The sequence below is a fragment of the Centrocercus urophasianus genome, unplaced genomic scaffold, assembly GCF_019232065.1.
Source record: "Centrocercus urophasianus isolate 14NV4802_14NV808 unplaced genomic scaffold, USGS_Curo_1.0 seq_11, whole genome shotgun sequence".
Taxonomy (NCBI): domain Eukaryota; kingdom Metazoa; phylum Chordata; class Aves; order Galliformes; family Phasianidae; genus Centrocercus; species Centrocercus urophasianus.
Genome location: NW_024884253.1, coordinates 20,731,043 through 20,756,371, shown reverse-complemented (window position 1 = coordinate 20,756,371; position 25,329 = coordinate 20,731,043). Strand labels below are relative to the sequence as shown.

Here is a 25,329-nt window from a genome sequence, read left to right as displayed (position 1 = left end):
CTCAGCAAATAATTTCCTTTCCAGTGATGCTGCCTTGAATGTCTTTTTGCTGCCTGAGTGAAATTTATTTATGAAATAAAATATTTTGTCTGTAGCTTTTGTAAGCATGTTATGCTGATGTAGCTGAGTATTTGTGTTATGTTCTTGATATACAAATATCATGCAGATTGGCAGTTTTCTTGTTTTATGATGCATATTTCTTAAAAAAAAAAAAAAAAAAAAAAACCTGATAGGGCCCTTTGAGGAAGGTTTGTCATGTTTAGGAAGTGAGTTCTTGAAACTATGTATGAAACTTGCCTTGACTAGTAATTCCTTGGTGCAGTAGACTGTTGTAGGCCAAGGCTTGTGACCTTAGTGAGGTCTTACCATGTTCTTTTCCCTCTAAGTTGATGGACTCTAGTTAATGATAGCTATGCTGCTAGTAATTTCCACATAGCATTCAGAAAGCATTTTCTACTCCTTGGTCATTTCTTTCACTTTGTGCTTGGAGAACTGTTGTATGTTACCATAGTTACCAAAAAGAAATTACTCTCTGCTCAGTGCATGAGACTCTACAAACCATCAGATCACCATGTAAGAGAAATTATCCCTTTTGTTGTTGAATTAAAAGAAAAAAAAGTTCTGTTTAATTATTTGTCCAGTTTGTATTTTAAATGCTGTTTTTATTATGCTTTTATTTAAGTTTCCCCAGGATTAAATGAAAGCCATACAGTAAATGGTGGAAGCTGGAATGAGAAGCCTGTAAAAATCTCCTCACAGATTGGTGTAGGAGAGGAAAAATGGACTCCTGTTTCCTCAGCTACAGCTGGGAAGAGGAAGACTGAGACATCTGCCTGGGCCCAAGATGCTGCAGATGCAAACGGGAATGGAAAGGACTGGGGTGTAACCCTGGTGAGCAGGCCCTGGAAGGAGCGTTCTTTGTTCACTCCCATTGGTAAGCTGTTCTGAGAAAAAATTGCATCACTTAAATGCTCTTACATAATTTTTTGTAATGAATTCCTGAATAGCTAATATATTATATTAGAATAATAATTGAATGGTGTAGTGAAATGTGAGCTAAGCATTTTCTTTTTCTTCTAAGTTCTGATGGCTTCATCTATGATCTATGAAACATCATCTATGTTTCTGATTACAGCTTGACTGGACTTTATCTGAAATAAAATTATTTATTTGTAGGAAGCAATTTTCTTATTTTCCTAAAATTCTGAAGTTGCATAGTTAAGTCTTTGTGGAATGCAACTTTTTTTTAACATATTTCTTATAACATTAATGTGGTCTGTTGACATAACACGATCAAACCAGCTAGACTTAGTTTGAAGAAGAGAGGGCTCCAGAGAGACCTCACTGTGGCTTTCTTGAATAGGAGAGGGAACAACTGTTTATTAAGGTGGACAGTGATAGGACAAGGGAGAATGGTTTTAAACTGAGACGGGAGGTTTGGGTTTGGTATTAGGAGGAAGTTTTTCCACTCATAGGCTGGTGAAGCACTGGAACAGGTTGCCCGGGAAGGTTGTGGATGCCCCGTCCCTGGAGGCATTCAAGGCCAGGCTGGATGTGGCTCTGGGCAGCCTGGTCTGCTGGTTGGTGACCCTGCACATAGCAGGGGGTTGAAACTGAATGATCTTTGTGGTTCTTTTCAACCCAGGCCATTCTATGGTTCTGTGTCTTTGGCAGGCATTTGTTTAGATTTCAGAAGAGTATTTAGATCTTGTGGCAGATTTAGCGTTTCACTGATTTTTTTTTTTTTTTTCCCCTTTTTTTCTCATTAGAAATTATTTTTTAATCTTTTGTAGTACAATTTTTAGCCTTTGTTACTTACACTGTTCTGAATAATAAGAGATTTTTTTCATTTGTCTGTAGAACAGCCTTTTTATTTAGTAGATACTGTAATATTGTTTTTCCCACTGTTCAGATCCTAGTCACTTCTGGAAGTCATTGTTCTTCTGTAGTCAGAATCACTGCTATAAGTCTACACAGATTGCATTTGTCCCACATATCTTGAAGTGTGGCACCTGAATCTGGACTGTTGGAAGGATTTCTGTTGGCAGCTTTATTGTTGCCAAGTTGAAGCAAAGGTGTGCTTTGGTTTCTATATATTTCTTCATATTCCAGAAAGCTGTATTCTGCTTACATCATAGAATGGCTTGGGTTGGAAGGGGCCTCAAAGATCGTCTAATCCTAAACCTGCTGCCAATTATTTAATCAGGCACTAGATCAGGTTGCCCAGGGCTCCATCTAATCTGACCTTGAACGCCTTTAGAGATGTGGCATCCACAGCTTTCCTGGGCAGTCTGTTCTAGCACCTCACCATCCTCTCAGTGGAAGATTTCCCAGAAATCTAGTCTGAATTTCCCTTCTTTTAGTTTATGACTGTTCCCCCCGTCCTATAAGGCTGTACTTTGTATTCTAATACAGTGTTACTTATTGACTGAACATCTTGTTTTCTTATGGAGAACAGATCATGTTTGACCAGGCTGATCTGCTTCTGGTAAAATGACAGGATTTGTAGATGGAGAGCAGTGGATATCCTTTTTCCATAACTTCAGAAGTGCTTTCAGTATTGTTTCTAACAGCATGTTCTGTATCCAGGTTAGGGGGTTCAGCTATGGATGGTTGGAAAAAATGATTAGGTTCAGAGATCATACTTTGCCTGGAGGCTGACGATGGGGTATCCCAGGCCTTTATCATCTTTGTAAATGATCTGAAGGAGATGATGAAGTGCAACCTGCATCACGTTTCCAGATTACAGAAAACCTTGAGGCACCAGCTGATGCCATCCAGATTAGGGGTGCCATCCAGAGGGACATAAACTGGCTGGTAGAATGGCCCAACCAAACTAGAACAAGGACAGATATAATGTGAAGTTCTGCACCTGGGAAGGAGGAAACCCGAGCTGGAGAATGACAGTCTGGGAAGCAGCTTCATTGGAAAGAAGGGAACTGGTGGACACTAAGATAGAAATGAGCCAGCTGGCTGTGGGCCCTGGCAGCTGTGGACACCAGCAGTGTTCAGGGCTGTATTAATAGGAGTCAGTCAGTCAACTGTGGTAGTAATTATCCCCTTCTACTAAGCACTTCTTGGACCTAATCTGGAATACTGTGCTCAGTGTGGGGGCTCCCCTGTGAGGAAAGGCTATTGATCTACTGGAATGAATGCAGCAAACTCAGAAATGGTCAGTTGTTGGAGCACTTGCCCTGTGAGGGAAAGGTAAAGGAATGAGGCTCATCTTGCCTGGGGAAAGGAAGGCTTCAGGAGGATCTAATAGAGGGCCTAATAGCAGCCTTCTAGAACCTGTGAGGTGTTTCTGGGAAGATAGAACCCACCGTACAGTGGTGTACAGTAGAAAGATGAGTCAGTAGATTTGGACTGAATGTAAGCAGAAACTTTTTCACCACAAGGCATTGTATGTAGGTTGCTCCGAAAGTAGTGCCTCCTTTTTTATTTCTGTGGAAACTACATCAGGTACAAAGGGTATAACAACTCCAGTAGAGCAAATTCCCAGCCACAAAATACTGTTTTTTACCACAATCACTGCCATTAGCTAATTCATGCGGATGAGTTCAATGTGGCTTGTCTTTCATATCATTTTTGCCACAGCTGAAATGTACATTCATGAAGCATCCATAAATGTCAGAATTTTTTTGGTGTGGAGAATTTCAGTGACATACCTTTATTTCATGTGCGCTACAGTGTCAAATGATGTTTTGTCAGACTGCCTCTCTGCTAATACCTGACACATGGCAACAGATGTAAGGGAATATTGGTGGGAGTTCATCCTCTACTGCCATACCACCAACATCTGCCTCTGACGTTGTGGGGCGACATAATAAACAGGAAGAGTTACTGTCAGGCAGCCCTTGCACAGCCTTTTTGGGTAACCAGTCTTCATCCTTAGAAGTTTTTAATGCCCAGCTGGATAGAATGCTGTGCATCCTGGTCTGACCTCAGAGCTGGAGGAGGAGGGTGTACTGGGTACCTACTGAGATCCTTTCCATCCTGATTTATTCTGTTTTGTAGCTTGTTAAACTCCTGGTAGCTTTTATTTGTAATCGGGGTCTTACCATCTGTTACTTTTGACACAATTGTGCCACTGGTTATTTTGCCTTGTTTTCTGCTTCATGCTTCAGAGTCAATCAAATACATCTTGATTTTTAATCGGCATCTCCTATATGTCAGATATATGACATATAAGCAATTTTCTGTAAGCTAGATGTAATCTACAGAACTAACATAAGATTTTTAGTAGCTCAGGTGATTATAGTGGGGAAAATTACAGCTGTATGGGACTGAAAACACAATCAACTTAAGATTTTATAGAAAAAAAAAAAACTTACATATAGAAAAGTCTGTAGAGAGAGGAAGATGGTTTGAAAAATACTTCAGTCTGAATGTTCACACATTCATGTCTCTTAACAGCACTGATTTTATCATTAATAATCAAAATAATTCAGTTTTGTAGAATGTGAACATGACTAGAACTTCCTCTGTTTTTCTCACTCTGTTCATCATTAAATAGCGAACTTCTTCAACATTGCCAGCAGTGTGAAGTTTGTTGTGGTTTTTTTTGTTGTTTTTTTCCCCCTATGTTTCCCCACAGATGCTTGGAAGGTAGATGCAAGGATTAATACCTCTGAACAGAATTCTACTTCTTTCTCTTCTTTTGGATTAACTCCTGGAGTTTCTGGTATGTATATGCTTCCAAAGATCCTCCTCTCTGTTCCCTACCAGATGGAAATAGAATTTGCCAAATATTAATTTGTATCTTTTTTCAATGGTCTTTTGAAAAATAGTAGTAAATGTAAACAAGTAGAAGACCTGCTTTGTGAAAGTCTGGAAAGCTTTTTGTCTTTTTTCTTATTATGCTCAAATAATGCAATAAAATAAGTTTAAAATTGATAATCAAATGCTTGGTATTGCAACATCTCAAGATGAAGAGCTGAAAATTGCTTTCTAGGAAGCTCTGTTTATCCAGAGGGATTTTACTGTTTATTGATTGTTGGTTTCTTCATTTGTTTTCCTTCATGAAACTGAAGCTCTGCTTGAAAAATGTGTTCCATAAAATTCCCGAGTCCTTGCTCTTCAGAATGGATGAGAAAACTGAACTGCAGAGTTTTCTTGTTTTAAAGCATGAAATGGCTGTAGAGAGCAAACCTGGCTTCCTAACAAATCTTGTGTTGCACTACTGACATAAGTGCTTCAGTGATTTATTATGCAATAAAGGAATTGTGTGTCAGGTTTTCTGTTCTTGCTTTCTCCAATTACCGTGGAGCTTGGCATGGCTATTTTCTTTTAGAAAGTAGCTAGCTGAGTGCTCATGTGCTTTGACTTTTACTTGTATTGCAGTTTGCATCTTTAAACTGTAAAACTAGCCCTTGTTGTCTTATAGCTTACAAGTGCTTCGTTCCCTGTGCACTTCTGTGCCAGTTTAATAAAAAAAATTGTAAATACCAAGGTCTGATTCACCAAAGAGCCCTTAATGAAGGCTTATACAATTAAGACCTTTTGCTTAAGACAAAGCATTTTAATAAAATTTAATTTTCCAATAGAGCCACTTGAATTCAAGTTCAGTTGCTACTCTGAAACTTAAGGAAATTCAGTTACTAAACTGGGAAAGACTGATCTGTGATGCATCTGCAAGAGCATCATTCCAGATTTAATTCAGAGAGAAGCATAAGTGAAGTATATTCATCATCTTTGTACATCAGCCAACAGTGTCATAATTCCATCCTAACGAATATTTACTGATTTCTGTTGTGACCAACTGGCAAAAGATGAGAATGTGGCAAGATTCCTGTCATTTGAGGTATCTTTTGCAGAAGAGTTTATAAATTAGAGTGAACCAGATAGGACCATATATACTAGTTAAACTTCTTTATTTCAAAAATAAGTCTCATCATAAAATAGGCTAATTTCTTTTAGTCTCACGATTTAATTTTTTGGGTTTTTTTCTGAATTGTTTCTGCTTGCCCTATTTTTCAAAAATAATAATGTTAAATGTCTAACACTTACTATCATAGCTGGTATTGGTCTTGCTGTTTGTCATGCTGCCTTTGTGCTTCTGGAAACTTTTACTTGAACTGAAAATCTGATTCTTAGTAGTGAATAATTTAGTTGCTTTATCTATAGTGCAAATGATCAAGTTTTTCTAGCTTTTTATTTTAGGCTATTCTTTATGAAACTGCAGAGTTGCACAAGGTGATTGAAATTCTATGGGTTGTAACGTTATTGCTTTCCATTTTGAGGAGACAGCTGCAAATCTTACAGAATGCTGTTATTCGTAGAATCATAGAATTCTTAGAGCTGGAAGGGACTTTTAAGGGTCATCTAGTCCAACTCCCCTGCAATGAAGAGGGACACTGCAGTTAGATCAGGCTGCCCAGGGCCTGATCAGCCTGACCTTGAAAGTCTCCAGGGACAGGGCACCCGCTACATCTCTGGGCAACCTCTTGCAATATCTCATCACCCTTAATGTAAAAGAACTTCTTCCTTATGTGCAATCTAAATCTCTCCGCTATTTTAGTTTGAAACCATTTCCCTTTGTTCTGTCACCACAGACCCTGCTAAAGAGTCTGTCCCTTTCTTTCCTGTCAGTCCCCTTTAGATATAGAAGAGCTGCTATTAGGTCATCTTGCAGCTTTCTCTTCTCCATGCTGAAGAGCCCCAGCTGTCTCAGCCTGTCCTTATAGTTCTGTGGTTCATTTCTGTGGTGTTATTTTGGACACACTTCAACAGGTCTGTGTCTCTCCTGTACTGAGGTCTCCACATCTGGACACAGTGTTCCAGGTGAGGCCTCACCAAGACAGAGTAGAGTTTTGATGCAGCCCAGGATATGGTTGGCTTTCTGGGCTGTGAGGGCATATTGGTGCCTCATATCCAGCTTCCCATCCGCCATTACCCGGAGGTCTTTTTTTGGCAGGGCTGCACTCAATCCTTTTATCCCCCTCTTCGTATTGGTAACAGAATTTACCTTGGCTCAGGTGCAAGATCTTGTGTTTGGATTTGTTGAACCTCGTGAGGTTCACCTGGGCCCGCTGCTCAAGCCTGTCTAGGTCCCACTGGATGGCTTCCCGTCCCTCTGGTATGTTGACCTCACCCCACAGGTTGGTGTCATCTTCAAAGTTGCTGAGGATACACTCGATCCCACTGTTGATGTCATTGATGAAGATATTACAGAGTTTCAGGCCTAGCATCAACTCCTGGGGGGTGTCACTTGTCACTGATCTCCATCCAGATGTGGAGCCATTGACCTCCACCATCTGCACTCAATCCTGCAGTTGGTTCTTCATCCAACAGTCCACCCATCAAATCCATATCTTTCCGATTAGGTGAGAAGGATGTTGTGAGATACCATGTCAAAAGCCTTACTGAAGTCCACATAGATGACACAGTGGCTCTTCCCTTGTCCATTGGTGCAGTGACACTGTCATACAAGGCCAGTAGGTTGGTCAAGCAGGTTATGGCCTTGGTGAAGCCATGCCAGTTCTCCCGTATCACTTCCCTGTCTTCCATGTATCTTAGCATTGCTTCCAGGAGGATCTGCTCCGTGGTCTTTCCTGGCACAGAGGTGAGACTGAGTGATTGTTAGTTCTGGGATCATCATTTTTACCCTTCTTAGAAATAGGTGTGATGTTGTCTTTTTTCCAGTCAACAGGGATTTTACTTCACCCGATTGCCACAACTTTTCAAATATAGAAAGTGATTTTGTGACTATATCAGCCACTTCCTTCAGGACTCTGAGATTCATCTCATTGGGATCCATAGGCTTGTGGATGTTCAGGTTCTCCAGGTGGTCTCAAACCTGAACTTTGCTTGCAGTGAGAAGGATTTTGTTTCCCCAGTCCCCTCTACCAAGTCAAATATTTGAGGGCTGCGTAACAAGCAGTTATCAGTGAATAACAAGGCAAAAAAACTGTTTAAAAAAAAAAATCTGTATTTTTTTTTTCCCCCATAGTCTGTTGACTTAACTTTGTTTTCCCTAGTTTTCTGGAAATATTTAATTTTGAAGAGCTTATAGTTTTTCTGTATAGTCATTGAAATCAGACTCTGTTTGTTTGTTTTTCAGTCTTCTGTCTTCCTTTGTTACTTTGCTTTGAATTTCTTCATCTAAGATAATTCAGGAAGTTTGCAACTTACAATTTCATTTATTCCCTTTCAGGATCCAACAGTGAATCGGTTTCTCAGGCTGGTACTTCTGATTTTCCATGGGATTTGAGTCACACTCAGCCCCCTGTCGATGATGAATGGTCTGGGTTAAGTATGTTCCTCTAAAATGTTCATTAACAAAAATTTTAATTGCCACAGCTCTACAGCATATATACTACTAGCATTCATAGCTACTTGGATTAGCCATTTGCAGTCATGCATTAGTAGAGTAATTGAGTTTGCCTTTACATGTTTGTACCTTACTGAAGACTTTTAGTCTTACTTCCTTGTTTAGCAAGCATCTGGAAGTTCTTGTGTGTAAAAACAGTGATTTCTGCTTGGAGTTTATAAACATAAACTTGATGCTTATTCTTCCCTTTCCTTGCTAATTGCAGAACAGACTTGCTTTTCCCAGCCTCCCTGGACAAGGGTCATAGTAGAGCTAGCAGGAGTAATGTAGTGAAGTTAGTCTTACATAAATACCTATAACTGAAACCACACCCATGAGGAAAGTTTTGTGGTGTTTACTTCTTGAATTGCCTTGTAATTGATATTTTCATTCAGTAAAATATAAGAATGCTTTTTCAAGAAAAACAATGCCTGCTGACCTGACTTAAAAACTTGGTCAACAAACTGACCAGAGCTGCCTTGCATGTTACCTTCTCTCAGAAAACAGTGCCTTGTTAAAAGACTTCAGAAGTAAGATGAATTGTTGCAGTCTTTGATTCCACCAGTTTTGCCAGGTACCAAATCATACAAAAACTTGTTCTCTATCTGGTTCGTGGATGAGAGAAGCACATTTCAATTAATCATTTGGAAGTGATCGGTTTTACATCACAGGAGTGTAATTTATTCACATTTCTGGGCATGGAATGTTTATGGCTATACGTTCTTCTTATCAAGTAGTTTAATGATAGATACCAAGTAATTGAACTTTAATTACTTCCCCATTCCTATTAGTTCACTTCAGCTCTCAGTTATGTATAGATAGATATACCTTGCTGGTGTATCAGGTTCAATACAAGGAAGTTAGCTGCATGTGCAGAAACTGGATTTTTATATTTTATTAAAAAGACTGTATTTTTTTCTTTATTGCCCCACCATTAGTTTCTTAGACAAAGCTTATTAAGCATTACATTTACTCAGTCAGACCTTTTTAGATAAATTGCTTTTAAAAAATTATTTCTAAACATCAGTTTATCCCAATTTCTTCACAAAGTAGGAAAAATTGAGATAAAGAACTTCTCTTAAATTTGTCCTTCTTTACATTGTCTGTATGAGTATTCTGAAGCAATTGCATCTAGATAGCTGTTGCTATGTCTAGTTTGTAATCCTATTGCTCTGTAAAACACTCAGAACTGACTCGCTACTTGTCAGAGTCTACATCTTATTATTAAAATACTTAAATTTTTCAGAAATTCAGGGAAATGCCTCCTTATATCTTGGTATCAGGGAGAGTTCTCTGCATAGTATTTTTTTTAAATTATTTTTTAAGTCTCAGAGAGCACCTCTGAAGGATGAAAACATTCCTCAAGATCTTCTCGATCTTTGTAGATGGACTTTCTTCTGCTGACCCTAGCTCTGATTGGAATGCACCAGCAGAAGAGTGGGGAAACTGGGTCGATGAAGAAAAAGTTGCTTCTGTTCCACAGCCTGAAGAGGCATTATCTGGTGTTCAGAAGGTAAAAGGTGATATTTTCTCCTTAGCACCAAGACTTTGCCCTTACCACTGCTTATTTCTTAAAGTAACTTAATAAAGGTGGTGATAAAGGTAATCTCTCATCTCCTCTACACTGATAAGAGCATTGTAATTTTGTTAATATGTAAAGATGGATGTAGCTAATGGGTAAAACAGAAACCAATTAGCTCCGCATCAAATCTTGCTGTCTCACTATAATGTAAGGTATTACCTTTCATTGTGTACTAATCAAGGGTTTGGATCCCTCCTCATAAATACTTCACACACCAAAAAAAATGTTGAGAAAAGCAGCATTTCTGTGCCACCAGTCCATTGTTCTCTGCTGCATTTTTCGTTCCCAGCTGCTGTACTTCTGCTTTTAGAGAGTGTATAAAGAATGTGGTCTTCCCAAAATGAATAGATAAGATTGTGTTCACTTCCACTTTTATAGGCAGTTATAGACCTTGTAGCTAGTAATTTATTTATAGCATATAGAAAGGGTGTTAAATATCTTATCTCCATATTGAAGGCTTTAGGTAATGAAAGAGAAAAAGCAGAGCCAGTTCTTCAGAGTTCTACAAGTGGGAAGTCCAAGAAAAAGAAGAAGAAAAAGAAGAAGCATGGTGAAGAAGCTAACTCTCCTTCACAGGTAAATGGAATAAGATCAGTTTGTGAGGAATTCACAGAATCAGAGAGAGAGAGAAAATTTATTTATTGTGTAGTCTACTGCTCTTCTGCAAGTGAAGAGGTAAATGCCTGAGAGATTAATTTGTCAGTATTTCCTTTAATTTGATTGATTCTCTGAATTGACTGGTAAATACATTGTAGTTCTGCTGGATTTATGGAAAACTTGGAACACATAGAAAGAACCTCAAATTGTTTTTGATAAATCAGAGTTCTGTACTGTAGAGAGGCTTTTAGCAGGCACTCTGCATGGAAGCGCTCCCTTCCTGCCTTTTGAAAGACAGCTGACCTCCTGTGCATGGCTAGCTGGGGGAACAAGGGAAATTTAAGTTCTCTTGTAGGTGTTCTTGAAGTGCAGTTCCTCTAGAATATAGTGGTTTCCAGAAATACTGTTGTAATTTACATGAAACATTAAAGATATTGATACTTAACTGCAGAAGTGCAGGTGAGCTATGGAAATCATATTTGAATTAGATGGCTACCAAAAGTAGATTGCAGTTAGCAATTGAAGTGTGTTTGAGTAGCTGAAAACAAGTATTTTCAAGTAGGAAAAATCTTTTGTCAGATCACGCTGAAAATAGATCCTGCTTTTCTGCCTGTGGTGGCAGCCATTCATAACAGCTTCTTCACAAAAAACGAAATTCTCAGTTGCATCTGGCTGGGTAGGTAAATTGGAGGGGGGGAGGCATTACTTCAGTCACGCTTACTTTGGACTTGCTTCTTGTGATTGTCATGTTTTTAGTCTGAGATTATCTCTTACAATTGTTGTGATAAGAGCATTCCTATCAAGAATTCTAGTTAAATACCAAATATTAAAAGGCTTCCCTTTCCCCTCCCCCTCCCGCTTGGTAGGACACTGAAGAACTGGACAGAGAAGCTGGAGAGGAATTTCAAGAGGATACCTCAAAAGCTAAGCCACAGCAGGAAATAGCTTTTTCTCTGAAGACCATAAGTACTAGTGAACCAGCTAAGGTATGAATACAAAAATGTGTGATTTCTGATTTTTGAAACATGAAAATGTATCGAAACATTACTTTGTGTATGGTGGTGTTACTGTAAGAATACTGAATACTTCGAATTACATCTATTAATATGAAGGTGATTGGAAGGTTGAAGTTCATTAGGTTCAGGTCAGTTATGAGTTTTCATAAAAGGGACCCACTCTGAAAAACAATATTTGCTAAAAGCAGTCATCTTCTTGACTTTCAAAGTTGGATTCTTTTCATTTGTTTGAATAAATGGTTAAAACTTTGAAGTCTGGAAACCTGAGAATAAATAGGTAAGAGCACAAGACTATAATCTTAGCATACTTTATGGCTTCTTTGCAAACAGAATGAAGAATTTAGCAACTTACTCTATTCTGAGTTGTCATTAAACCAGTTCTCAGATTGACCATTTGCTTCAGCTTGCAGTTTAAACGTACACACAGAATATGAGTTCTTTAACCGTTCTCCAACATCAGCTCACTTTCAGCAGACTGCCTTGTTACTTAGTGGTTAAAACTAGTTCCAACTTAATGGTTAAACAGCATCAGCTCTGTTGTAAGCTGGGTCTGTGTACTGGCTGTTTTTAGACTTAAGCAATCCTGTTGATGACCTGTCAGCTGTTTTCCAGCCCCTTTGACATCAAATTTGGCTTTCCTGCTATTTTGCTTGTGCTAAGTGGTTTTCTGATGATGTTTGACTTCCCTGGACAAAAAGTTTTAGAAGTAGTCTCTAACTGATGACTGAAATGCATGACCTAAGCTTCTGACAAAGGTGATCATTCTTGAGCAGAAGTTCTGTAAGCTGAGGAGCAAACGCGAGGAAAAGAACATGAGAACCAAATCCAAGGGAAATAACACCAATATTAGAGTACAGAAAGTAGCTACTCAAAATATCCTAGTGAAGACCAGGAACAGGAAGACATTGAGTACTTTTTTCTTTATTTTTTTGATCTGGTAATATTTTTCCACATATACATTCCTTTATTATACATGAGGCTGCACATGCTAAGGAAAACCTCTGGTATATATTATCAGAAGGTACAACTCAAAGAATCATAGGATCATAGAATCCTTAGAGTTGGAAGGGACCTCTGAAGGCCATCTAGTCCAACTCCCCTGCAATGAACAGGGACATCAGGTTGCCCAGGGCCTGATCCAGCCTCACCTGGTTTTTTGTTGTGGTTTTTTTTTTTTTTTTTTTGAGAGGATTTAGTTTGTATGGCTCTGCTTGTATGCAACTAAAAGTTTTGGCACTAGATGGCAGTCAGTGTTGCAGCCTTGATTTGAATTTTAAGGGTTTTTAATACTGGTTTAGTTTCTTAGTGCCATCTTCCCAGCAGCTACTAAGTAGTATAAGAATGTATAAGAATACCTTACTGATGTATGACATGGTAAACTTTTGGGAAAATGTTTTCTTTTTTGCAATAGCCTGTGGAGGCTCCTTCTCTTGCTGTTTCTGAGCCATCTGTAATTGTATCAGAGAGTGATTCTGTCAAGATTGCTTCCCAAGTGCCACAGATGCTGCAAGAGACAGATGTTTCTAGTCCCAGTATTAAGCAAAACAGTGTGCCTCCTCCCCAGAGTAAGTATGTCAGTACAATCCCTTGGGCTGGATTTAGGGTGTGGCTTTTTGTGTTTTCTTTGTGTTTTTTTTCCATAGAATGTGTATAGTCAGTGCTTTGCCATGAGGTTTGGGTGTAGAGTAGCACATCAGATAGATATATTTAGGTATAGATCTTGTGATATCATAGCTTTGGTTTAAGTAGTTTGGCAAATGTCTTTCAACCATGAAGAAAAACAAGCTTCAAGTATGCTTGAATGACTGAAAACGTTTGTTGGCCTTGTCTGATCCTTGACAGGCATTTGGCTCAACTGCTCACCATCAGGACCAGAGTTCTGTGCTGTGACTAAGTAGCCTATATGTCAGTTATCTGCTTTTTGCTCTGGTTCTGAAATAGGAGGGCTTTTGTGGCTAATTCTGGCCTTGGCGTTTCAGGAAAATATCTTCTGTTCTACAGATTGCAATATCTCACCTGACTTACTACTTCTGGCAGGCAGTGTGTTCTGAAGCTATCTATTTTAGTAAAATTGTACTGCTGCTTTACTTGATCCTGGATACCATGTAACCACAGCTTAATGTAGTTCATTATTTTAAAAACTGATCTTTTGTTATGGGATCGTCATCGATTAGCTTGGGTTGGAAGGCCTTCAAAGCCCATCTAATTTCAACCCCTTTGCCATGAGCAGAGCTGCCACCAACTCGGTCAGGCTGCCCCAGGCCCCGTCCTGCCTGACCTTGAATACTTCCAAGGAAGGGAGTCACTTAGTGGTTAAAAATCTTATGAAAGTGAACAATTAATTTTGTGTACACTTATTTCTAGTTAACAAAAATAATAATAATAATAATGGCTTGTCGTGTCCCATCTTACTGGAAGGGTTACATTAGAGAAAATCATTTTATTACTCGTGGTGTAAAAAAAAAAATAAATAAATAAAAATAGGTTGGAGTTAGACTTTGTTTTACAGACACTTCAAATTAGCCTATTCAGTACAACAGAAAATGGAAGTCTCCTTCAAAAATCATGTCTGTTGAAGAATAGCTGTATTGTAACATAGGATGTAAACTTTAGTATTCTGAAAGTCTATCTAAATTTTCTCAGTTGTGACTCTGTAGTTATGTTTTATTTTCCAGCAAAGTCCGAAGAAAGCTGGGAATCCCCCAAACAAGTTAAAAAGAAGAAAAAAGCAAGGAGGGAAACGTGAACTTCCCGAGATGGACATGCGTTGCTGAATACTGTCATGAAGATTATGCTGTTTATGCAATAATTTGTGAACATGTACAGAATTTTATATAAGTTTCAAACAATTTTTAAAAACAGAACTGCTGTGAACACAAACATCTTCAAAAAGGAATCAAACGAAAGTAACTTTATAATATAGGAAACAGAACATGCTACATTTGAAAGACATTCTGAAGAGTCTGCTTTTCCAACTTTTGGAGAGAGATCTTAATTAAAAAAAAACAAACTGGTTTTACAACACAGTGCCCTGTTTACAACAGATTATATTCTCATCTACTGCTGCGGATAAAAGGTTAATTTCAAGGAAGGGTTTTCTGTAAAAATATTTGTCTGTACAATAGTGGGTGTTTCTTGCCTCTCTTGTGGGTGATGCAGTAGAAGCACAGAATGTCAACAATTAGAATTTGTTTCATGCCTAAATCAAAGTGCTTTGATTTAATATGTAATCTGCCATATCCTTACAGTAAGTTGGTTAGCGAGTCTGCTAGCTATTACAGGAATCACAAGTGCAAATCGTAACCATTTGTACCAGTCGGACCTTCATGGTTTGTGTATGAAGTTAACACAATAAAACTACTTTGGGTTAAAAGTTTGAGAATGTGATTTGAAGCATAAGTATGGTCCATGAAGTTATTTTTGATAATGTCTATTACCTTACTTGAATTGTTGAAGATAACCATATATATTTTAAGAATGCAGTCACGTGCATAAAAATCAGTTTCTCTGCTTCATTCGCTGTAGTTCTTGGTTGATTCAAACTCCCATCCAAAATTGTAACACTTTTAACTCTTAAAATCACACAAGGAATTAAAATCAAATGTTCTCTTCCCTTAGAACTTATTCATTTACTGTACCCAACTCTGTTTTGTTCTCTAATGCTAAAACTCAAAATAAGGTGAACTTCTTTCACTCAACAAGTGAAATTGGGAATGCGGTGATCTGTTGGAGAACTGGAGTGGCTTCAGACAGCTTTAATTGACATTGTCAAGACCAGTTATCAGGAACACTTTTTTTTTTTTTTTTTACTGCCTTAACCTGTAGTGTGTAGAATATGTCTAGACTTCTGAACAGGAGTTTGTGTTTTTATAAAAAAATAAAAGAAAAACATTAACTCAAGTATAGCAGTTACAAAAAATAAAGAGCATTTCCTGCTTGAAACTGTTAATTGAAATGGTGTTTAAGATGTGTTGTCATTTTCAGGCACTGTGTAACTACATGGTATCAAACTGGCGATGTGTTTGTGTCTGTAAGGTGCATGCTAAGTCATGTACACTGTAAATAGCCTTTACAACAACCTGTTGGATGCGGGTGGTGACTGGCATCCCCTGGTGACTTTCAGTAAAAGAGCCAAGATGTTTTGAAATGATTGACTTCTGGTTTTGTACCGTGAGCAGAATTGCTATCAGCTGTGACACATGGTACTGGTCAACAAACTCTCACTGTCTTGCTGTGCTGAGCTGCAATTCAGCACTACTACTAGACATGATTAGTTAATGATGTGAGCTGGTTTTACTTGTACTGAAAATGCACCTTGCTAATGGACAACTTTGCTAATAAATCATACTAATTTGCACAGGAATTGATGCCTGTGTATCAGGAATGTGTGACCTCTAAACCCACTTGTCAAAATAAATTCAGCATATTAACAGTACTCATTAATTTGCTGGGAGGGAATGATGCCTGCTGCTGATACCTGTCAGGCAGGACTCGCATAAGCTAAATTGAGAGCTGAAGTACAGTTTTCAAGGAGTATCTGAAAGCAGACACACAAATTGGATATTACAAAATCATGCAGAGTTGTATGTGTGTATATAATACTTTAATTTTATGTTTTCTTGGCAAAAGAACATCCTTTGAATTCAGGTTTGTAATGTATTTTCAAAATGTTTCTTTCCGGACTGTATGTTGTGCGATGGGCTGCTCTCAGAGATAACACAGACAGACTGTCCCAAGGAAGAGTCACTGCGTACATCTTGTTTTTTGTCTCTTCAGGGTACAGCTGGGTGCTTTTGGTGGTTTTGGTTTACAGTTGGGTTAATTCACTCTAGCTCTCAAAAAGCTGGTCTGGTAAAAAGAAACTAGCAAACGAGGTAGGAACCCTGTTGATAAACTGCTGCTCCTGAACAGGATCGTATGAATACGTAGCCTTCCTTTCAAGATGTTGTTGCCTGTTTAGCAGCACCTCTTACTGTTTTCTTAATGTGCAGTTTCAATGTCTTAGAAAGCGAACCTTGCTTTGTTTGACATTCACCGAAGAAGTAGTAACAGTATAGCATATTGTCAATGAATAGAAACTTGGTTATCTATGTATTGTCACGTTCCTATGACTCAAGCAATGGTTATACTGAATCCAGACTTTGGTACTGGGATAGAAAAACACCATTTAAAGAAACAAGTCTTTTTTTTTTTTCTTTTTTCTTTTTTGGTGTTGAATGCATGGAATGGTTTCATAAATCCGGTATGTTGGGTTTTTTAAGTACTCCAGAATTATTTGTATGCGTAATTTAAACTTGTTGTGATGATGTGTAATTGGATAGTCATGGCATATTTTTCTTTTGTGGGGAGGGGAAGATGTACAGAATTCATATGTGCTTGTTACGGAGGTAACAACCTGTGCATTGATTTGGAGGGGGATGAAAACTGTATTTCTGATGCCCTTTTAGAAGTCTAAAGAAAAAGTGCAAGAGAAAAGCACTACTTTGATATTTACTAAGAATGTACATATTAAAAACATTTCAAACTTTATAGAAATATTTCTAGTACTGTTGTGTTGTAACTGAGTTGTATCTCCTTGGAAACTGCCTGATTCGTGGTTCCTCGCCGTGGGATTGTCCTGTGAAGGGAGGCTTGCAATAACAGCTGCGGGATGACACCAGAATACGTAATTTAAGCATACTTTCATATATTATTAATCAGAAGGCTGGGTATGTGTCCAAAGAGATGCACAGGCTTTGCTTCTGCTTTCAGAAGTCTCTGAAGGCAGTATGAAGGTACAGGTAACCTTGCATTTTCACCCACCCACATATGCAGAAGTTATACTTGACACATCTCTGTAGTTGGTTGCCTACAATGGCTGCAGAAGGTGTTTTTGCAAGGAGATGCCATTGCTGGAAGTTCAAATCTGCCCCAAATCCAGTCCTGATGTCATCAAAGTGTAATCATACATGCAATCAATTTGATGGCCCCTTCTGGCTGACGATCTGCAAATCCTAAAAGCGAACCAGCATCTTTCTGAGGGTGGAAAAGATGATCCCAGAAGTCTTACTGGGGTTTATGAAGAGCTGCAGGCTGCATTCTGGATCAACTGCAAGTGTTAAGTCATCCAGATATAAAGCTGCCCTATTAAAAGCTGGAATTCTTTCTCCAGCTTTATTTAGTTTGTTGCCTGCTATGGAACAGTGATGTTCAATGTCCTTGTTGCATCTATACGCTTTAAGTATCTCCGTAAACTTTGTTGCCTTAAAAACTGAGAAACACTCAGAAGGTTTCAGCCCATGTAGTTCACGTTCCTTTCATCCCAGCCCTCGCCTTTGTCGCTTGATCTGCAGGCAACAAATCCTGAGGGGATCCCAACTGTGCTTTTACTGGTGCCAACTGCTGTCACTGTGTGCTTGTCTAGGAAAGGAAGGGCTGCTTGAGATAGTTAACACTCCATACATCACCATAATCTATGCCTTGTCAGCTGAGGTGTATCAGAGATCATGCAAAAGTCTCTTTATTCTTGGTTCACTCTATTAGTTCCTTCTCATAAGGCCAGGTGTGAAAGGCATGGTGATCATTGGACTGACATAGGCTTGAAGTATCCCAACATCAAAATCTTATTGGCAAAAATGATTTTTTGCAGCCATAATGCCCACTTCGAGTCAGCTATTGCAAGAAACAGTGCTGTGCTATCAATGGTGTTTCATATCAAACTGTTTTGCTCTGATTTTGCCTTAGCGATGCTGGTGTTTAGCCTGGCTGGAAAATTAGAGCATCTCGAGATCTTTGAAAAATTTTCAGATATTTTTTTCCTATGATAGAAGTTTGAGCGAACTGGGATTGTTCAGCTTGGAGAAGAGAAGGCTCTGAGGGGACCTCATTGTGGCCTTCCAGTACTTGAAAGGAGTGTATAAACAGGAGGGGTAAGTCTGTTTATGAGGGTGGACAGTGATAGGACAAGAGGAACAGTTTCAAACTGAGACAGGGGAGGTTTAGGTTAGGTATCAGGAGGAAGTTTTTCACTCATAGGCTGGTGAAGCGCTGGAACAGGTTGCCCAAGGAGGTTGTGGATGCCCCATCCCTGGAGGCATTCAAGGCCAGGCTGGATGTGGCTCTGGGCAGCCTGGTCTGGTGGTTGGTGACCCTGCACACAGCAGGAGGTTGAAACTGGATGATCTTTGTGGTCCTTTTCAACCCGGGCCATTCTATGATTCTGTGATTCTAGAGATTGCTGCCATTCATGTGTACAAGGGCAATATGTAGGCAGTGATGTTGGGCAGTTGTGCTGCTCTGTTAAGTGAGCTGGAAAAGTCAGTAATAGCAGGCTGTCAGCCAGCATTGGCAATGTGTCCCCATGCCATTGCCTGTATAGGGATATTTTGGAAGCAGACCGAATGGCAATGATCTCCACACTGATGCTGGTGTCTAACATCCATCTCTCATCACAACCTTTGTCTTCTGTGCTATGAAAGGGACAAAGCTAAGGATCTCAGACCTTGGCTTCAGCTGAATTCTCTGCATGAATAAGAATGTATTTAAGAGCTCTTCTGGCATGGGCTCAGGATGTTCTGCACTTGGTAGAATGGAGCTGGAAAATCAATACCATTCTATTTTATGATCATAGATTGAAGAGGTGCTGCTCAAAGTCATTCCAGTTGTGTAGCCTGCTAACGTAACAACTTTACAGTATTTTAGGAGTGCTGCTTTAGCTAAGAGTTCTTAATAGGCATGCAGAATAGCAAATGTAGATTTTTAGGGGTTTTAAAACACTGAAGATTGCTCTGTCTTGAATATAAAAATACTTTCTAGGCTGTGGCAGAGATGAATGGCTGAAAGCTTCCAGAGTCAAGTGTGTCTGTAACAGTGGGAGCTGTTGTTTGCATGTCCTGTAGCTGCTATTCTGGATTTTCACAATAATGTCATCTGAATACCAACTATGGGAAACTAGAAGTGACATGCATCAGAAATAGTGTGCATTGCACCAGAAAATAGTTTTTATCTGTTCACTGCCAGCTTGAAACATTGGTCGAGCAGCACAATATCAACTTAACGTTAGTAATTCTATCACTAACGATCTTGATTTTGTGCTAGTAGGCTGCTGGGACTCATCATTCTGTGCTGCTGATAACACCTTATTGGAGCAGGTGTTCCCACACAGGACTTGGTGTACTGCTAACCACTCCAGAGAGCATCACACCTTGTCTCTGGCACAGTCTGTTGCTACTGCACTGAAAATGTGATACGGTGTGAGGCATTAAACTCCTCAGACTGAAGAAGTTGGACTCTGAGAAAGGAAGAAAACAACATTAGGTGCATGCAACAACAAAAATGCAGGATGTAACAATATGTTGAAGCAGATCGGTGGATAAGTGTAGTAACTAGATTGACATAATTCAGAGCACTTTCAACTTCGAACTGATTTAATCATACATAGAAACTTCGAATCACCAAGGTTGGAAAAGATCTCCAAAATCATCCAGTCCAACAAACCACCTACCACCAATATTCCCCTCTTAGCCACGTCTCTTAGTAAAACATCTAAATGTTTCTTGAACACCTCCAGGGACAGTGATTCCACCACCTCCCTGGGCAGCCCATTCCAGCACCCGACCACTCTTTCAAAGAAGAAATTTTTCCTGTTATCCAACCTGAACTTCCCCCAGTGCAGCTTGAGGCCATTCCCTCTAGTCCTGCCGCTAGTTATGTGGTGTGAGAAGAGGCCGACCCCCACCTTGCCACAACCTCCTTTCAGGCAGTTGTAGAGAGAAATAAGTTCTCCCCTCAGCCTCCTCTTCTCCAAGCTGAACAATCCCAGTTCCCTTAGCTGCTCCCATAAGGCATGTGCTCCACACCTAATATCATCCAAATGTTCATTCACCTGTTCACAAAATGGGAATACGATGTGAGCGTTACTCACCGTAAAGCTCAGGCTGAGAGTAACATGTAACATCCCAAGTCAGTGTGCATCACCTGGGCTCTAGCAGAAAGACACTGATAACCTATGAAAGTATCCTTGCAAAAATGCAAAGATGAAGCTGTGCGAATGTGAGACATTTTGAAATTATAGTGCACTTGGGGATGAGTTGCCAAATAAAGATATTTTGGCAGAATTATATTGTTATTTACAATGTCTTTTGCTATACAAAGTGGAAGATGAAATATCAGGCATATTTTTTCAACCTTAGTTCCGGCTTGAGGGATCCTAAGGGGGCATTTTAGTCATTTGGAGGAGCGTGATGAAGACAAGCCAGGGGGATCTTTGGTTACTCTAATTAAAAGAACATTAGCAGTTTTGTCTGTCCCTGTTTATAAGAGACAACATAAAACACATAGAGAGCTTCAGTCTTGCCCACATCACAGAACTGCAGGGATTGGAGGGGACCTCTGGAAATCACTCAGCCCAAATCCCTGCTACAACAGTTCTCTACAGCAGGGAAGCATCCAGTTTGTGCCCACTGACCCTTATCCTATTACTGCACATCACTGAAAAAGTTCACCCACCCATCAACTTGTCTCCTGCACTTTAGATGTGTACAAACAGTTATGAGATCCCCTCTCAGCCTTCTTTTCTCCAGGCTGAAGAGTCCCAGGTATCTCAGCCATGTACATGTGTAGCCAATATTGGTGGCTCATCTTCTGTAGCTTTCAATCTGGTTTCCCTAGATGCATTTCCTGATACAAGCAAGAGATTCATTAACTGAAACCTCTCACTGTGGTGAATGCTACTGAAAATTGTGTGGCATGCCCTTGAGTTTGCTCAAGAGAACGGCAAATATCGAAGTAACGATGGAGATGTTATTTTGTTGCTTTAAAGCTGCTGATGGCTTTTTAAAGCTCTGTGCATACATTTTAATGTACAAATTAAGAAAGCACACCAGGGAAAGTCTGAGCAGGCTCCAAGCAATAACCTTTGGAACCTGAGTAACAGAAAAGATGAAACTAGGAAGTGTTTGCTTGTAAGTTACGGGCAGCAATGAGATGCAATCATGGAATCTGTGGTGTTTTAGTTCTTCCTGACTGTATTAGAAGGCAGTGCTGGTTCCAGTAGGGTGGAGGAAGATGCTCTGTCACTGCATGGGGGTTGATATTGAAAGGCACAATGGTCATGTCTTCTGCTAGATACAAGGGAAAGTAATCCTAAGAGCTATGCAATAAGAACATGGCTGATAAGTAAAACGAGGGGGGAACATCTATTATTCTGCATTAATAAAAATGAAGATGTAGGCCTTTACAAGAAGGGGAGAAACACATAATCACATAGAGAAAGAAAGAGGAATTAAATTTGGCCAAATTCCCAGTATTGAGCCAATGCACGAATGAAGTCATAAATTAAAAATTAACTAATCTAACTAATGGAGCTAAGAGGAAGTAAATACACTTTGATGTACATTAGCTTTTCTTGGAAGGTCTGCCTCTCCCATCGATAAAAGCTTTGTGACCCCTATGACCGCAAACCCAACGCAGTATTGAAAACTGTCACATTTCCTTTGTTTAAGCAATCTGGCAAGCAGTAAGGCACTGCTGCCAGTGTAACAACCTATTTATCCCACAGCTACAGTCTCATCCTAATATGCTGTATTTCGTGCTTCAGAATTGGCTGCAGACTATGGATAGATTGTATCCGTCCATGTCAGTCAGTTTGACGCTATGTCTATTGTAGATAGTGGGGGCCAAAGGACAAAGCAAGCTGTAACCAGGACCTTCCCCTGTGTCATCATGGCAAAAGGTCAAGCATAAATCCTGGGATGTTTGCATCTGTGCGGTGAAAAGAAGTGGGAGAGCAATCACAATACCACATCCACTGACTGAATGCATTCTGTCATGTCTGATGCCTGTGATTTTTGAGGCTCTTACAAAACTGCCTAGATGCAGATCTAAGAGAAGCAGAAAGTGTACCTCAAGGACTGGAAGGGGGTTTGGTTGGTAGAAATTCAATCTGACAAAAAGATCTGGAGCAGACTTCATTGTAGAGCAGAAGTTAATAGGTGCTAATGACTTGGTGATGGGCAGAACCAGGCTGCCAAGACCAGCGCTGGTGCCTCCACTTCTCAGTCTTCGGATGAGTCCTTCTCAGGAAGCAGGTCTTTAGCTGGTCCAAGGTACAGGATTCAATACAAGGTATGGGATTCAATACAAGGGCAAACAGGCGAGACTTGAAGACCTGTGCAAGAAGTGTCAGAGCACACTGCCTGGTGCTTTCCTCAGGATCTATGTTCTGCAAATGAGAGCAGTCGGTCTGTGAGAAGCACGGCTGCAGCGGTACCCACTGCACAGGGCTGGGCAACAGCCAACTATGCTGGGCCAGAAAGGGGAAAAGCAAAGCTCCTGGGCACAAGATGGGGTGTAAGGTTCAATAGCTCTGTGTAGAGAACTAAAATTATTACAGCAATTCACAGGCTTCCTCAAGGTGAGAGGAGAGAGAATTTGGTGCTCATTATTGCTGAGGTGCCGACTGGTGGCATAGAAATGCTGCAGAGTAGCATTCTACAAAGAGTGAACGTGTCATTTATGTATTATTGTGCTCTGCCTTAAGATACACTTCTCAGACCTTTATATGCTTGGCATGAAAGACGAGCATGTAACAAACCCCACTATGCTGCTCTTTCACTTCCCTTCTCAACAAAGTAGGGAAATTCGTAGCTCATTCCAGAAGTACTGCCTCCTGTTTCCACAGAAACTACAACAGCTTCCAAGAGCACAGTAACACTATTTCATGTTTCTCAGTTAAAAAATAGTATTTTTCAACATGGTCACCACCACTGGCTGGTTTGCATGGATGAGCTGATTGGAACACTCCTCATTTCATGGTGTGATAGCCATGCATGGCCATCCAGAACATGGCTTGTCTCTCATGTCACTACTGTCACTGCTGAAACATAACACCCACCACCTCACTTTGCTCACATCTACTGTTCAGTCTCCACCAACATTCAGCAAGTGCCAAAGAACTTAAGTGGGTGCACTTTTTCCTCACAGACAAATTCAATTACACACATTTACTTCATCATTCATGGTTACTTTCAGCCCCTGCTCCATTTCAGGTCTCTCCCATTGGAAGCTGTCCTCACCCAGCTGCATAGGATTCCTACATGCTGCAACTCTCCAAACACTTCTCCACAGGGTTCCATACACTGGGGCCCATGGCTCCCACGGATGGCAGCTCCCACAGCCACCCCACTTTACTGTAGGCTCCCCTTCATGGGCTCCAGTTCCAGCCCAGGGCTGCTCTGGCAGCAGTATCCATGGGCTGCTGCTCCTTCACACCACATCCACTGCTACACTGCGGGCTCTTCCGTGGCTGCAGGTGGAGATGTGCTTCGTGCAGTGTCCACAGGCTGCAGGGGGAAGGCCTGCTCCTCCATGTGCCTCTCCTGAGATGCAGGGAGCTGCTGCTCTGTGCCTGGAGCACCTCCTGCCCTCCTGCTGCACTGACCTGGGTGCCTGCAGGGCTTTTCTCTCATTTCTCACTCCTCTCTCCCAGGTCCTGTTGTGCAGCAAATTCGTCCCATTTCTTAACTCTGCTAACCCAGAGGCACACCCAGAATTGTTCATGGCTCAGTTCTGGCAGCAGCAGGCCCCTTCTGGAGCAGCTGGAGCTGGCTGTGACCTGACATGGGGCATTTGTTGGTTCTGCTTTCAGAGCCTGAGCCGTGCTGGGCTGTAAAGCCTCTACCCTGGCAGTTAGCATCAGGGCTGTTCCTGCCGATGGGCAGTTTGTCCCCTACAAGCCAGCTGATGGTGAGTCTGAGTTCACATGGGGAGTTGTTTATTACATCCTTTATACTTTTACTTGTGCCCTGCATTCACTCCTTTCAAACCAGTTAAACACGACGAGTTTGGGCTCAGCTCATAGTTCAGCTGGTGTCTAGCACCTCCTTGTCATGAGTTCATTCAAACATTTCTCTGTTCCCTTTATCTCTGCTTGTGTGATTCTTCATTATCACTGGAGATTTGTGAGGGGGAGAGACCAGCAGGCCTCAGCTTGTCTTGCTGGGACTTCAGTCATCCCACAAAGCGTAGAGACCCACGCCACGGCTTGACCAGGATTCTACCCTTTGAGGGCACCCCAAAGGTAGCATATTGTCTATGGAGCGCCTGCCAGTGTGGCATCCTATTGATCAAGGTGCGATCTATGTATTTTATACCGGAGGAGTGTGCTGGAGGAATGATGCAGAGATAGCAGCACAGCCAAGAATAACGCTGAGAATCCCATAATGCGCCTTGAAAAAAGGTTTGAGAAGAGCAGAAAATTATCCATGCTCCCACCCTACATGTTATAGGACTTAGAGGTTCTAAATGCAGGATGAAGTACATCTCCAAGGAGACTACAGCCCCTGGATAGCAGTTCTGACACTGAAGAAACAGTTCCAGTATGTGTTACCAAACTGGAAATCTACTGCCAGGCAAAGAACTAGATAAATTCTTAACCTATTTTTGACATTTCTAGTGAATGTAGCATGGAGGTTTTGTTGCTCATCCAAAATGCAAAAAACTCATCTGTGAGGCTAGCATGAACAGAAAAGCAAGGAGGAGGGAGAAAGAGTGCAATCTTGGTAAACTCCAGATCTCAGCAGCCTGATTCTGAGTCCTACCTTTTCACAGCAGAGTTGAGAGGCTCCTGGGGCAGAAAAGGTAAAAAGGAAGGAGCAGTAAGATTGAGCTTTTCTTGGAGAACATCTGGGCTCTGAATGTTTTTGATTTACAAATGCAAAATGTCAAAATATTTTAATTATATGTGTTTAAATATGTCTGACTTTAAAACGGAATTTCAAAACCATAACCCAATGGAAGTGATCTTGCAAACACTAAACACCATCACTAATGAATGTATGCTAAGT

The 25,329-nt window shown here is 40.4% G+C and overlaps 1 protein-coding gene across 2 annotated transcripts in view; it reads left to right on the top strand.

Moving 5' to 3' along the window:
- The window catches only part of MTDH (metadherin), a 29,895-nt gene extending 14,434 nt beyond the window's left edge, over window positions 1-15,461 (top strand). The window contains exons 6-13 of one of the 2 annotated variants that reach the window (XM_042838270.1): window positions 683-934; window positions 4,598-4,684; window positions 8,156-8,254; window positions 9,697-9,824; window positions 10,350-10,469; window positions 11,357-11,476; window positions 12,918-13,071; window positions 14,182-15,461. In XM_042838270.1, the coding sequence (XP_042694204.1) occupies window positions 683-934; window positions 4,598-4,684; window positions 8,156-8,254; window positions 9,697-9,824; window positions 10,350-10,469; window positions 11,357-11,476; window positions 12,918-13,071; window positions 14,182-14,252 (1,031 nt within the window). In that variant the 3' untranslated portion in view covers window positions 14,253-15,461. The remainder of the gene's footprint in view (window positions 1-682; window positions 935-4,597; window positions 4,685-8,155; window positions 8,255-9,696; window positions 9,825-10,349; window positions 10,470-11,356; window positions 11,477-12,917; window positions 13,072-14,181) is intronic. The other variant, XM_042838279.1, reaches the window with a different exon arrangement.
- Window positions 15,462-25,329: the final 9,868 nt, after the last annotated feature.